Raw genomic sequence first — 12925 nt, 5'->3', positions numbered from 1 at the left:
ACTGAGCCACCCAGGCGCCCCGGGAAAGATGAGTTTTGAAACCATGGCCTCATGAGGGGTTGGGGGTAGTCATTACAAATGAGGCCACAGACAAGAAGCAAGAGAAAGGAGACGTGGCAAAAGCCAAGACACAGAGAAAAGAAGGAATGCCTGTCGTTACAACCCGAAGACAGAGACGTCTGTTCCAGGTGACTCCGAGGAGGAGGAATCTGGGGAGGAGGGAGGAGGAAGGTGGTGCAGCTCCTGAGAACAGGTGAGGATCTGGGGAGGAGGAAGGTGGAGACGGAAGGAAGCAGCAAATCCGCCCCTGAGAAGGGGCGGGCCAAGTTGCGGTGGGGTTGGGGTGGGGGGTCCGCTTGTGGGCAGGGGGTACGTGTAAGAGAGCCTCCAGCTAGGCAAGGCCGGACGAGACTCAGTGGCTTTGGCTACTTTTAGAAAAACCGGTATCGGTATCATTTGCAAACTTCAGAGAAAAACACATACAAAAGAAAGAAAAATTTTAAATTAATCCTTTCTACTAGCTCAGAGGGACTTTCATGTCGAGCTCCGGTAAATGTTAGCCAGCACGGACTTCTGGCCTGAGGGCTCCCGGGCCCGCAGCAGTCAGAGGGGGACTAGCCAAGAAGCGTGGGGTCAGGCCGGGCTGGGAGCAGCCTGCGGGAGGAGGCACCTCTTTCAGCTTCTTGGCCCAGGGCTTCTGTGCCTTCCTAAAGCCGTCCTCGGCTTCTTTGGTCTCCTTGAAGCCTCCCATCATCTGCTTGTGAAAGGCTTCCTTCTGCCAGTTCTTGATCTTCTCGAAGTCCTCATTCATCAGCGAGGCCTTCACCTCCAGGTGCAGCTCGCTCACCTTCTCCGCCTCGGACATGACCGCCGTCCAGGCCTTCTCCAACGTCCCATACTGGGGCCCTGGCACAGGAGAGAAGCTGTGGTTACTGGGCACCAGGGCTCCCAGACAGGCCCTGCGTGGGGATTTTGTCCGTTAACCTCTCTCAGCTGTGAGGACGGGATTCTAGGCCAGCAGCCTGGCTGTGGGGGCGAGTTCTTTCAGATAGTTTTCTCTTAGTGGCTGTTCCTTTTTCAGTCTGGGATGAAGAAAGAATAAGGAACTGAAGCTGGATCTAGTCAACCATTCTTTTGTTAGGGAAATTAGGGGATTACACACATTTCCTTTTTTTAATGTCACTAAGCTTTTCAAAAACTTCAATTTCTGCATCTTGGAAGTTTTAATTTGCTTCAGGCTGGCTGGAGAAGGAGGGGCCTCTGAAGTGAGCTGACCTCAGCTGCTCAGGCACTTTCGCAGTCCACCCTCTCCCTTCCCTACGGTGGACTCCTCAGCGCCTCTCTCATTCACTCCCACGAGGAGAATGGAGCCCGGCCCAGAGCAGGAACTCAAGAGCTGCCTGTCCCCTCAGCAGAATGGAAGCCCCGTCTTGGGGAGAGGAGAGTTGGAGTCAGGAACCTGCTCTGGCGTGATGGAAATCTCTAGATAGTGGTCACCTCGCACACTGTGCTCAGGAAGGAAGCTCGTAATCTGGCCTGTCATTCTGTTGCGGGTGTGGGGTGGCATGGCATCAAGTAAGGGAGGAGGAGGCTATGACAGAATCTGAGGATGAAAATGGGAAGACCCAGGCAGGTCCTGTCCTCAAGGCTCTCCCAGGGGACAGTCACTGTTGAGCTGGGTAATGACACAGAGAGGCACTGGAGGAGGGGATAACCGTGGAAGGTGAGTCCTTCTGAATTTCAAATCCCTGTGTCTACAAAATGAGCAGCTCCCTCTCCTGCTTTGCTCTGCAACACAGGGGCAGTATCCACAAGGTGAGGGGGACAAGCGTGCTTTGTGACCTCAAGTTCTGAAGAAACACAAGGGACAGAGCTGACAACTGGACCCTAAGAGGTGGAAATAAAACAACAGCTCCAGTTTACTGGAGGAGCTGCTGCTTCCCTGGCTACTCGCCACCCATGCACGGCCACTAGGTTCCCTGACACCTACTCTGAACCAAGGCACCGCGCTAAGCTCCACAGACGACTTGTTTCAGCAACAGGGGAGAGACGAGCAGCTGGTCCAGACCCAGCTGCAGCTGCCTGGGGCCTCGCCCCTCCAGACCACTCAGCCAGATGGCTCCCCATCTTCTGAGGTCACCTTACTGGTAGAAGGGCCTGACCCACAGCACACCCTGAGAAAGTCCCACTATCTGGCTTCTGTTCCAGGAAACCCCGTAATCCATCAAGCTCCCACTCTACTGCTGGGAAGTGTATTCTGAGTACAATCTGTATCCACAGCAGCATTCTGTTACTAAGCTCCAGAATCTTCGGAGTGTTTTGCTAGGGAGGAAGTGGGGGCAAAACCTGCACCATTCAACACCTCTAGTTACTCCTGTTAAAGTTCAGAATTAGAAAGCCCGCCGGACGTCACCACTTAGTCCTCCCTGACGTGCTACACAGCCAAGCTTACAGATGAACAACTCTCCGTGTTGGAACCCACAGTGTGGAGCAGCAAGGCCTCTGATGTGATAGGCACTCTACTCAGATCTGGGCCCTGAAGGAGCTGTTTCTGAGTCACACTAGCAAGTGAGGCATGTCCTATGGATGAGGAGGGCTTCGACAGGAGACTCTGGTGCTGTCTGCAGAGGAGCCCCGTGCCGCAGAGAAAGGGAAAGGAAGCCCACACAGCCTGTGCTGCTGGGCGATGGCACCCTGCTGCTCCCCCGTACGAATCACAGCCCCCCAGAACTGCAAGACGCACCCTTGCCCTGATCTTGTGAGATCTGCCCAGAGCGTCTGGGCGGAGATGCCCTGGGTGGCGGCTTCCCTACCCTTCTCCACGAGCTGCCTCCAGCGCCGCGCCCACTCCGTGAGCTGCTGTGCGTATGCCTTCTCGATGCGCGCCCGTTCATGCAGGCAGTTCATGAGGTCGCTGCACAGACGGTGGCCATCGTCTATCCGCTTCACGGTCCGCTTGTAGTTCCCAACCTAGGAGACAAAACCACACCATGAGGCTGGGGGCCCCCCCTGGGAGTGGGGCACAGCCTTCACGCTAGCTGGGCTCCTGGGAGTTCATCCTCTCTCCCACTCGAAAGGCTTCCTGCATTGTTAGATGACAAGCTCCCCATTTTTATTACTAGCAGCAACACTAAAGTTCTCAAAAACCACATGGCCAGTGTCCACGCTCTGACCCGTGGGTCAGGGAAGGAGACAGACCAGCACAGGAAGGGCTATGACGGAGGGAAGTAAAGGGCTGAGGGTGCCCAGAAGGGCAACTCGTGCAAACTGAGGGGTTAGGGACAGCTACCCAGAGTAAGTGATGTCTGACTAGAGAGATTTAAGGAAAAGAAAAAAAAAAAAAGAAAGAAAGAAAGAAAGGAAAAGAACTCCGTAACTCAGATTCAAATGATCTTATAATTAATATTACAGAATTGGCAAAAGACCTTTTGATCATCATTGGTATAAACAGGTTTCAGGGATCTACCCCTTTAATGTCATCCCATGCTGGATTATTATTACTTCCCAATTTGGGCAATAAATACTATTTCCCACTTACTGAGCACCCACTATGTGCCAGACGCCACAGTGGGCATTTTACACCTCCAAATATTGCCCTGCCCTAACGAGTAGGACTAACTGTCCCCATTTTAAGAGGAGAACAGCACTTAGAGTATGACATCGTTCTGGGATCCTGCAGTAGCAGGGGCCGGGCTGCTGCCGAGGGCAGTGGTTCAAACGGCTCCAGGTGGACAGTCCCGAGGGCAAAGCTCAGACTCTTATCTGCTTTGAAGAGGGTTATGGTGAGTTTTGACTACTTTCTCTCACATGTGAAAAGACAGATTAGCTCATCTATCAAATACATAAAGGATCATTGACAAAGTATTAGTGGCTAATTTGTAGTGAGAATCAAAGTGTTCAAAATGTTGCTTTTTTTCAGCAGTTGATTTGAAAGGAAAGCCTGTAGCTGCCCGCGGCTGACCCTGGAGCACTTGGAGGGCATGTGGCATGAAAATGATTTGTTCTATTTCAACCCTTTCTTTCCCTGTCTTCAAAAATCTTAAGCAGGAGCGCCTAGGTAGCGAAGTCGTTAAGCGTCTGCCTTTGGCTCAGGGCGTGATCCCGGCGTGCGGGGATCGAGTCCCACATCGTGCTCCTCCGCTGGGAGCCTGCTTCTTCCTCTCCCACTCCCCTGCTGTGTTCCCTCTCGCTGGCTGTCTCTGTCACATAAATAAATAAATAAATAAATCTAAAAAAAAAAAAATCTTAAGCAACTTTTATCAATTTTACCGTTTCTAAAGCTCTCTGCCAGGCTGATCACTCTCCTATTTCATCTCTGCTTGGGCTCAGTCTGGAAGCTCCTGGAGAAAAGGAAGGACTGGTTCCCACTTCTACAGCAAAGGGGACAGTCCTCTCTCTCCCAGGCAGCCTGCAGAGACCAACGGCACAGCCCACTAACTCCGACTTAAGAACAGTTCAAACTACCCGAGTTTCTCCTACCCTGAGCGGAGTTAGCCAGGTGGAGGGGGTGGTGGTGGGGAAGACCTCACAGAGGGACAGAACACAGGGGTCCCCACAGGCAGATGGGCAATGGGGGAGAAGGGGCTCTGGGCCCTTTAGGAGGACTGTCCCTGGGGCCAGAGAGGAACCCTGGATGTGAAGTGGCCACGGCAGCCTTCTCCAGCAGGCACGCTGAAGTACATGAATCGCTCCGGGAGCCCGTGTCAGTTGTCCCAGCTCAGGGCCAGGCTGCTACTCCTCGCCAAAACACAGGCCTTTCGACTCCATCCTTCAGCAGCTCCTTTCTTAGCAAGGCAAAAGCAAGCATTTCTTTCTTTTTTCGATTTTTATTTATTTTTGAGAGAGACAGAGAGCACGAGTGAGGGGTGGGCAGAGGGAGAGGGAGAGAGACTCTCTCAAGCAGACACCCCGCTGAGCGTGGAACCTGACAACAGGGGGCTCAATCTCACACCCTGAAATCTTGACCTGAGCTGAAATCAAAGTCGGTGGCTTAACCGACCAAGCCACCCAGGCGCCCCTAAAAGCAAGCATTTCACAACCAGTTGGAAGTAACACCACGTGCTCACTTCCCTTAAAATAGGGCCTTGCTGTCATGTAGAAATTTACAGCAGGATGAAAAAAAGTAACCGACAAAACACAACTCTGTTGCTGAGCTGGCGACAAGAAGAGCTAAGCTCATCACAGCTTGATTGAGACTCGAGAGTCGACAGGAAACCATGAGGCAGAGCTGGCTTTCATCTCACTGTCCCCAACAACATTCACACTGGTAAACCTGCCCACTTCTCTGCTTTTCAAAACCCTTGTAAAAAGATTTAGGGCAAAGAAAAGCGTATCCCCTAAAAAGGCACCTGTCGATACGACCCTTCAGCGTGTACCTTAGCTGCCGCTGACATTTAAAGGACAAACTCTTAAAATCTGAGAAGCAACAAGGAATACAGGCAGGATGTTTCCAGAAGCGTGAGTTCAGGTTTAAATGCTGGCATTGTGACCACTGCTGAGGCCAAGGGGAGAAGGCTCCATGTGGGTGCAGGCCGCCACACACAGGCACATACACCAGGTACCACTGTCATCTCCATAAACCACCCAGTGACAGAGCAGCGTGGCCTTCCTGCTCCCCTGAGCAAGGCACTGGCAGTCGTCCTAAGAGCAGAACTACTGGCAGCTGTTTCTCTAAATGGAAATATAATCTACAAACAGTAACGCTCACCCTTCACAGGTCTAGGCTTGAGTACAGCTGAATGTTTGACGTGCATAACCATCACCACATCCAGGTGCAGAAACTTCCATCTCCCCACCATGTTCCCTATGCCCTCCTGCAGTCAATCTCCACCCCACACAGCCCTGGCAAACACTGATTTGATCTGCGTCCCTTGTAGGGGCCAAGGGCAGGCTGCCCCAAAACAGTCCACTTTGCCATGAAGATTATTTTGAGTTAAAAAGCAATCATACCCCAGCAGATTCAGGAAAAGCTCTTTATCTCCCCCACAACTGCCTACGAAGAATTTAGATAGAGGACCTGTTCCAGGAAGAGAGCTACCACCATAGATAAGTACATTATACTCTGAACTAGGCTTGGTGGACAGGGAGGAACCCAGCAAGGCCTATCTGATCAAAGTCCTCTGTGTCCATTGTTTCTGAGTGGCCCAGCAAGCATTAGTTCTCTAAACATTTACTCTTTTTCTTTTTCATCTTCCTGTGAATCACATTCCTTCCCTTTGAAGTCCCAGACCCCTACCCACCTTCTCCTTGGTCCAGGATGACGATATATACCTCATTTTGCCTGTCTTTGGAATATGCTTTGTCTGTGTGGATTCCCCATATATACAAATTAAATTTTATTTTCTCCTGTTAATCTGTCTCATGTCAATTTGATTCTTAGTCCAGCTAGAAGGACCTTGAAGGGGACAGGAGATTCTTTCTCCCCAACACTCTTTACTAAGCTGTCTAGAATAAATGGAATCATACAGGATGTGGTCTGGCTTTTGAGACTAATCCATGTTATTTTCTATGTCCGTAGTTCTATGTCCTTTTTATTGCTAAGAGGTATTCTATTGTATGAATACACTATCATTTGTTTGCCTTTTCATCCTGTTGAAGGACACTGGGGTTGTTTTCAGCTTGGGGCAATTACTAAAAAGGCTATAAACATTCACTGACAGGTCTTTGTGTGGACATACGTCTTCATTTCTCTTGGGTAAATACCTAGGAGTGGAATTGTTATACAGTAAGTATATGTCTAACTTTATAAGAAATCGCCAAACTGTTACCCCAAGTGGCTGCACATTTTGCGTTCCTCACTGCAGTGCGCGAGGGTTCTGACGCTCCGCATTCTCACTAGCACTTGGTACTGTGTCAGGTTTGTTTGTTCAATATTTTGCCACATTAGTATGTAGTGATTATCTCATTGTGATTTTAATTTGCACTTTCCTAATGTCTAGTGATGCTGAGCGTCTTTTCCTGTTCCTGTCTGCCACCCATACGTCTTCTTTGGTGCAGTGTTTTCTTTTTTTAAATACATTTTAAAAATTGAGGTATAATGATGACTGGTTTTTAAAAAACAAGGAGAGTTAATTTTCAAATACAGGACAAACTGATCATATGTTAAAATGAGGACCTATATGGTTAGCTATTTCTGTTTTATCAGTTTTATAATTTAAAAGTTTCTCTCTTGCTTTTTAAAACACTAGTTTGTTATGAGGTGGACAAATGGCAAAGAACTTTATGTAGAAATTTAAAAAATAAACAAGATTTCTTTCAAACCTTATTACCAATTGATTTATTCACAAAATCCCCATTTTAAAAACTAGGTTTGAAGATATCTATGTTCCTAACTTCCTCGAAATTCAGGCTCACTCCTTCAGACACCAAGATACTAAAGACAGACCTCAGCACACATACGCCTGGGTGCAGGGCTGGGACACCCTCCCCTCCCTCAGGGACTGCCCAGCTAGAGGGAGGAGTGAGAGGTGGGGAAGGTATACTGGAGGCAACATCCAAACTGAATTTTCAAGGACAAGTCGAAGCTGGCCAGGGTAAAAGAGAGGAGAGAGAGGTCTCCAAGAAGAGAACAGTGTTGGTGAGAAGATGTACCAGCACGGAGACTCGGGTATGCTGTCCATGAGGCAGGGAGCATGGAACACAGGATGCAAGGGAATGACCAGCGATTTAGACAGGGGGGTTGGGTGCACCTGGGGGTTGGGGGTGTCAGATGGTCATCCTGAAGGGTGCCGTGTTCGGGGACTTGGGGTTCACGTTGGGGTTCAGGAGGGTGAAGCTCCCGGAGGAAGGTGCAAGAGTGGCCTCCTCAGGCTGGGTCCATAGCGGTGGGGACAGAGAGCGGGAAGGCAGGAAAAGGGACTGCTCTGTCCTCCAGGTGGCAGGTGGGAGCCAGACAGAGGTAGCAGGATCCCGGTCAGCGCCCAGGCACCTCGGGCTGTAGTCTGTGCAGGCTGGGCTTGGGAAAGAGCAGAACCATCACCTTTCTAGAGTCCTCCAGAAGCCACTCTCCTGCCCCCCTTTTCCCTAGGGGGTGAGGGTGGGGCCACACTTCTCCCAACCTCCAAGCTCTGCTGTCCTCCCCGGAATCCGGAATCCGGAATCTGAATCACTCTATCTTCTCCCCACCCACAATCCCCCATTCTGGGGCCTAGGGCCCCCTAGCAGCCTGCCCTCCTCAAGGCTCCCTACCTCTCCCTTTCTCTAAATCTGGCTCCAGTCATTCCTCTGGTTTTCCTCCACCCCAGGCGCTGAGAATCCAGCGTCAGGCACACCTTGGATTTACAGTCAGCTAAGATGAGTCTGGGGCTGGAGTTGCAGCAATCCTTGTGCAGAAACATCGACGTAATCGGGAATCAGGAGAGAGACAGTGGGCTCTAAAACCCAGCAGGCTTATAATTACAGGGGGGCCGGGAGGGACTGCTGGAACAGGTCACACCAGTTCCTCCTTTATCCTCTATGTGTAAACAGTCTGGAACTGCCCTTCACAAGGACGCAGGACAATGCCTGCCTCTCTGACTTTAGAGACTGCTTAGCTTGGCCGACTTCTTTCTGTGGAACACAGTGGCCAACGGCAACAGGAAGGCAGGAGGATTTGGAAGCAACCCAGTGAGACCTCTGGGGATCCCAGGTGGATGACAGGGAAAGTGAATGCCGACCTGCAGCTCCTCTGAGCCTCCCACCCATCGGCCCCCCAGTTTATTCTTTTTTTTTTTTAAGATTTTATTTATTTGGGGGGGAGGGGCAGAGAGAGAGGGAGAAGCAGACTCCCCACTGAGCTGGGGGTCACATGATCCCAGGACCTGAGCCGAAGGCAGACACTTAACCAGCTGAGCCACCCAAGCTTCCCCAAGTTTATTCTTTGTACTCTCCTCTTTGCTTGCTGACCATCAGATCCATCGCACAGACAAACTGCCTGATTACAACCTAAGTTCCAGAGTGAAACCAGTGGCCCAAATGAGAATGGGACCAGGCAGGGCTGCCCCAAAGCTCACACGCCCCACCCTGTGCTGCCCTGGCTTCTTCCTGCCCGCGGCTCATCTCGACACCACCAACAATCCCAGTGGACTCTGGACCCCCCAGGAACTCCAGTGAAGTTCTGGCTGTCTCACTGCTGACTGGATGCACAACAGAGTTAGGGAGTGGCAGCCTGTGCCCTGGAACACCCTGCCCTCCCTAGCCAGCTCCTGTGTCCATGCCCCCAGACGGCCTTCCTTCATGCCATCCCAAGCTATGTGGATCAGAACCCGCGGTGCACAGGACATCAAGCCCAAATACCATCCAACTCTTTGCCCTAAGAGGGTGTGGACCTTTGCCTTCCTCATCCACCGCTCTTTCTCCATTGCCTTCCACTGGCTCTGCCACATGGCCGGCACTCAATAAAAATGTAAGGTAGGACCTGAAAGCGACTAGAAGAAAATGCAGGTGACTATCTGTGTGACTTAGGGCCAGGCAGGATCCTTAAACAAAATTTCCGAAGTCAAAGCTGTACAAATACTTACATATACATGTGCCTATGTGTGTAAATTTTATTAGATCAAAAATTAAGAATTTCTGTTCAGAAACCAACACCACGGACAAAGTTAACAGACTACAAACACTGTTTCCCAATTTGCTATGTCTAAATTCACGAAAGACTAAACAGGAATATCCCAGGAAGTCCTATATATCAACATGAAAAAGACAGGCCCTGAGGGAAGTTGGGCAAAGGGTATGACTAGGGCAACTTCAGAGAGAAGCAAAGTCCGAGGGGCTCACAGCAGCAAGGGGCTCACCCTCGTGTGACTTGGGGGGATGCCCATGATCACAGGGCTCTTCACTTTACTCCTACAGACTGGCAAGCCCGAGTGTGGGACAGAGGGGGCACACAGGACCCTTATTGTGTACACTGGTGGAAACCAGACTGGGGCAGGCCTGAGAACAAGCAGGCAGTAATTAAGTCATTAAGCATACACATGCCCTAGGAGGACCTAGCAATTTTGTCCCTGAGTCATATCCCCACAGAAATGTTCTCTTGGGCCACGGGCACGCAGGAGTCTTCTCCCTGGAGAATGTGTGGGTGAACGTTGGGGGGGGGGTGCATACCAACATGGAGGCAGCAGGAAGAAGTGCAGGACTGGGTGTAGACACTGCAAGCTGCACAGACCTCACCAGCAGTGGAGAAAAAGAAACAGGATGACAGGGAGCACGATGTCCTCGATGGGAATTAAAAATAGCTGCACAAAACAAGGCTATAAAGCTCACAGGGGCCGGGGCTAACACAAGTCCTACCACTAGGAAAGGGATTAGTGTCAAAGGCCGGGAGAGAGACGGAGACGGGCGTGGGTGTTGAGTCCCATCCTACCTGTCCCAGTTCCAGCTCTCTATTAAGGCTCAGCTTGTCTTCCCTACGGAGGCTTCCCTGACACCCGCTGTCCCTGCCGGACCACCGAGAGGGAGCGCCTGCATCACCCGCACTTGCAGACAGTCGGGACCAATTCCCCACCACAGGCTCCTGCTTGCTGGTCCACCTGGGGGCCACGAGGGCCCTTCCACACACTGTCCCCATGGCCTGCAGCCACAGCGTGTCCCACATGGGTCACAGTGGTGCATGTTAGCCCCTGGACTAAGGCACCACGCACTGTTTCTCATCAGCAAGAGCATCATAATAGAGCATGCTTACACTTTGCAAGGCAGTGTGCTACCAGCTCGGCATGTGCCACCTCATTTAGTCCTGTGACAGTCCTTGGCAGTGGGTACTATTAGCGTCCCCGTTTTACAGAAAAGGAAACTGAGGTTTAAAGAGGCAAAGTCACCCATGCTCATGCAGCCAGAAAAAGGCAGAGCCCACCTTCCAGAACCTTCCTCAGGTTGAGAACAGAGAGGGTAAAGCCAAGACTTAATGGGTCGTCAGGTGATGTGTGTGCTTCCAACCAGCCCCTTGGGTCCCAGGGAAGGCCACAGACGGAGTTCAAGACTGAGAAGTAATGTACAGGCCCTGCTCCTGATTCCACTGTGTGCCGCCGAGGCTCACGTTAGGAACCCCGAACCTATAAACTACTAAGACAGCTTGCCAAAGACGACTTGATTTCACCCTCAGAAAGCTCATGCCCTTTAACCTGTGACCCTGAAGGCCCAAGCACCACAAATGCTCCTACTACGTCCCGGAGAGGCAGGTTCAAGGGTGAGCCAGCTGTGCTGTGCTGACCAGACAGAAGGAAAAGCCCTTGGTGTTGTCCCTCCCTCCCAGCAAGTCCATGGAGTCAGAGTCCAATGTTTTATCCAAGACTGATAAAGTACACTGAGAGGCTCCAGGATATTCTCAACCGGCTTTTCTGAAAGACAAGGATGAAAGATGACCCTTCTGGGATTCCTTAATGACAGTCTTGCAGATGGCAACGAGACTGGCTGACTGAGTTTCTCTTATCTGTTTCCAGTCCCTCAGCCCTCCACCGCCCTCTCTGATGAGGCCACCTCTCAGGAGGGAGAGGCAAAGATCTGGCCCTGCCCCCAAATAAAGACCTTGTGTGGGTCTCTCTCCCCACCTTTCTGTTCCTTCAGCTGTAGGGTGGAGGTAGAACTGATTTCATATAGACTAAACACACTGCGCTGGGGTGGGTTTCTTCCCAGCCGGGCATGCTCTTAGCCCAGCTCAGGCACATGCCCGGCTCAGGTAGCCCTTGACCAGACCTGGCCATTTCTACACCTTGTCCATTGGGAGAAAAATGAAGAGGGGGGACAGAATTAGATGATTTCCAAGGACCCTCTGCAATTCCAGGATTCGTAACTGAAGAGTCTGTCAATGCTACCAGCTGGCCGGCTACCCCCTGAAGCCCGCATAACTCAATTTTTGAGAGCCTGGCACTGCCCTCTTACCACACACCAATGTGTCATGAACACCTAACAATGTGCCGAGGACTATGTGAGGGACGAGGGATATACTGGTAAACAAACTGTTGTGGTCCCTACCTTCCTGGGACTTACGGTCAGATAAATAACCCAATCACAGATGGCCACAAGTTCTGGAAGGAACACTCTGGGTGGTCGGCACTGCCTAAAGGAAATGCTGTTTGCGGTTAAGAGCAGAAGGGAACTCTGAGGGGCAAGGCTACTTTCTGAGGCTTGAGGCAGGATATCAGGGCCCACAGAACACGAGCTATACCAGATCCCACCCCCTTGGGAAGCCTTCCCCCTCAGCTCAGCCTTCCCTTGTTACTCTTGTATGGACATCTGCTGTTGCATGCCTAACTGTGCTAACAGTGGCTTTGAGGGTAAGGACTGTGCCTTCATTCTTCTCCATCCTCCATGCCAGGCACACACGGGGCACCCCGTAGTGTCTTCTCAAGGCCTGAATGGTGCTGGGAGTGGGAATTCCTGCTCCAGGTACACAGGAAGGGACTGGGAAACTGCTAAGTGCTCAGCTATTGGCATGGGCAACGAAGACCTCAAGATCCTTTATTTACCAAGTTCTTAATCCAGTGAGTCATTCCAGCTCTCCTCACAAAAGCTAAAAAGAATCAACTCTTAGAGCGCCATCAGAGAGTAACTCCACAGACGACAAATGAGCAGCTAGCTAATGCTTCTGCCAGTCTGGAAAGAGCCATGTAAGCACAAACCAGCAGGAGAGCCCCACAGCTGCTTCATTTATGCTGACAAGGCTTTCAGTCAAATCCAGGATCCAAGTTAGTTTATCCCCAAGTTTACCTGCATCCCAGGCAGGCCGGGAGCTTCCGGGCCTGGGCCTTGCAGTGTCACCACTTCCCCACCCATGTTCCTTCAAAGCACATGACAGATGCCATACCCGGCACACACCAGCAGGGCGTCCCCCAGGTGCCAGCACAGGGCCTCCTATCTCAGCCTATCCCAACCCCTACTCTGAGCTTTCCTTTCCAAATGGGGTCGCTATGGATTTTAGGGCTGTGAAACGTGCTGGGTGCTGAAAGCACAGGGG

At 51.3% G+C, this 12925-nt stretch overlaps 1 protein-coding gene across 9 annotated transcripts in view; it reads right to left on the bottom strand.

Annotated features, from left to right (window-relative positions):
• The window catches only part of PACSIN2 (protein kinase C and casein kinase substrate in neurons 2), a 127393-nt gene that overhangs the window by 19016 nt on the left and 95452 nt on the right, over nt 1-12925 (bottom strand). For all 9 annotated transcript variants that reach the window (XM_048217801.2, XM_057316162.1, XM_026479477.4 and 6 more), the window contains 2 exons: nt 2814-2970; nt 671-906 (listed from right to left, as the gene is read on the bottom strand). In XM_048217801.2, the coding sequence (XP_048073758.1) occupies nt 671-906; nt 2814-2970 (393 nt within the window). The remainder of the gene's footprint in view (nt 1-670; nt 907-2813; nt 2971-12925) is intronic.

This window comes from Ursus arctos, unplaced genomic scaffold (genome assembly GCF_023065955.2).
Source record: "Ursus arctos isolate Adak ecotype North America unplaced genomic scaffold, UrsArc2.0 scaffold_21, whole genome shotgun sequence".
Classification (NCBI taxonomy): Eukaryota; Metazoa; Chordata; class Mammalia; order Carnivora; family Ursidae; genus Ursus; species Ursus arctos.
Note: the sequence above shows the minus strand (reverse complement) of the source record. Positions and strands in the feature narration are given on the sequence as shown.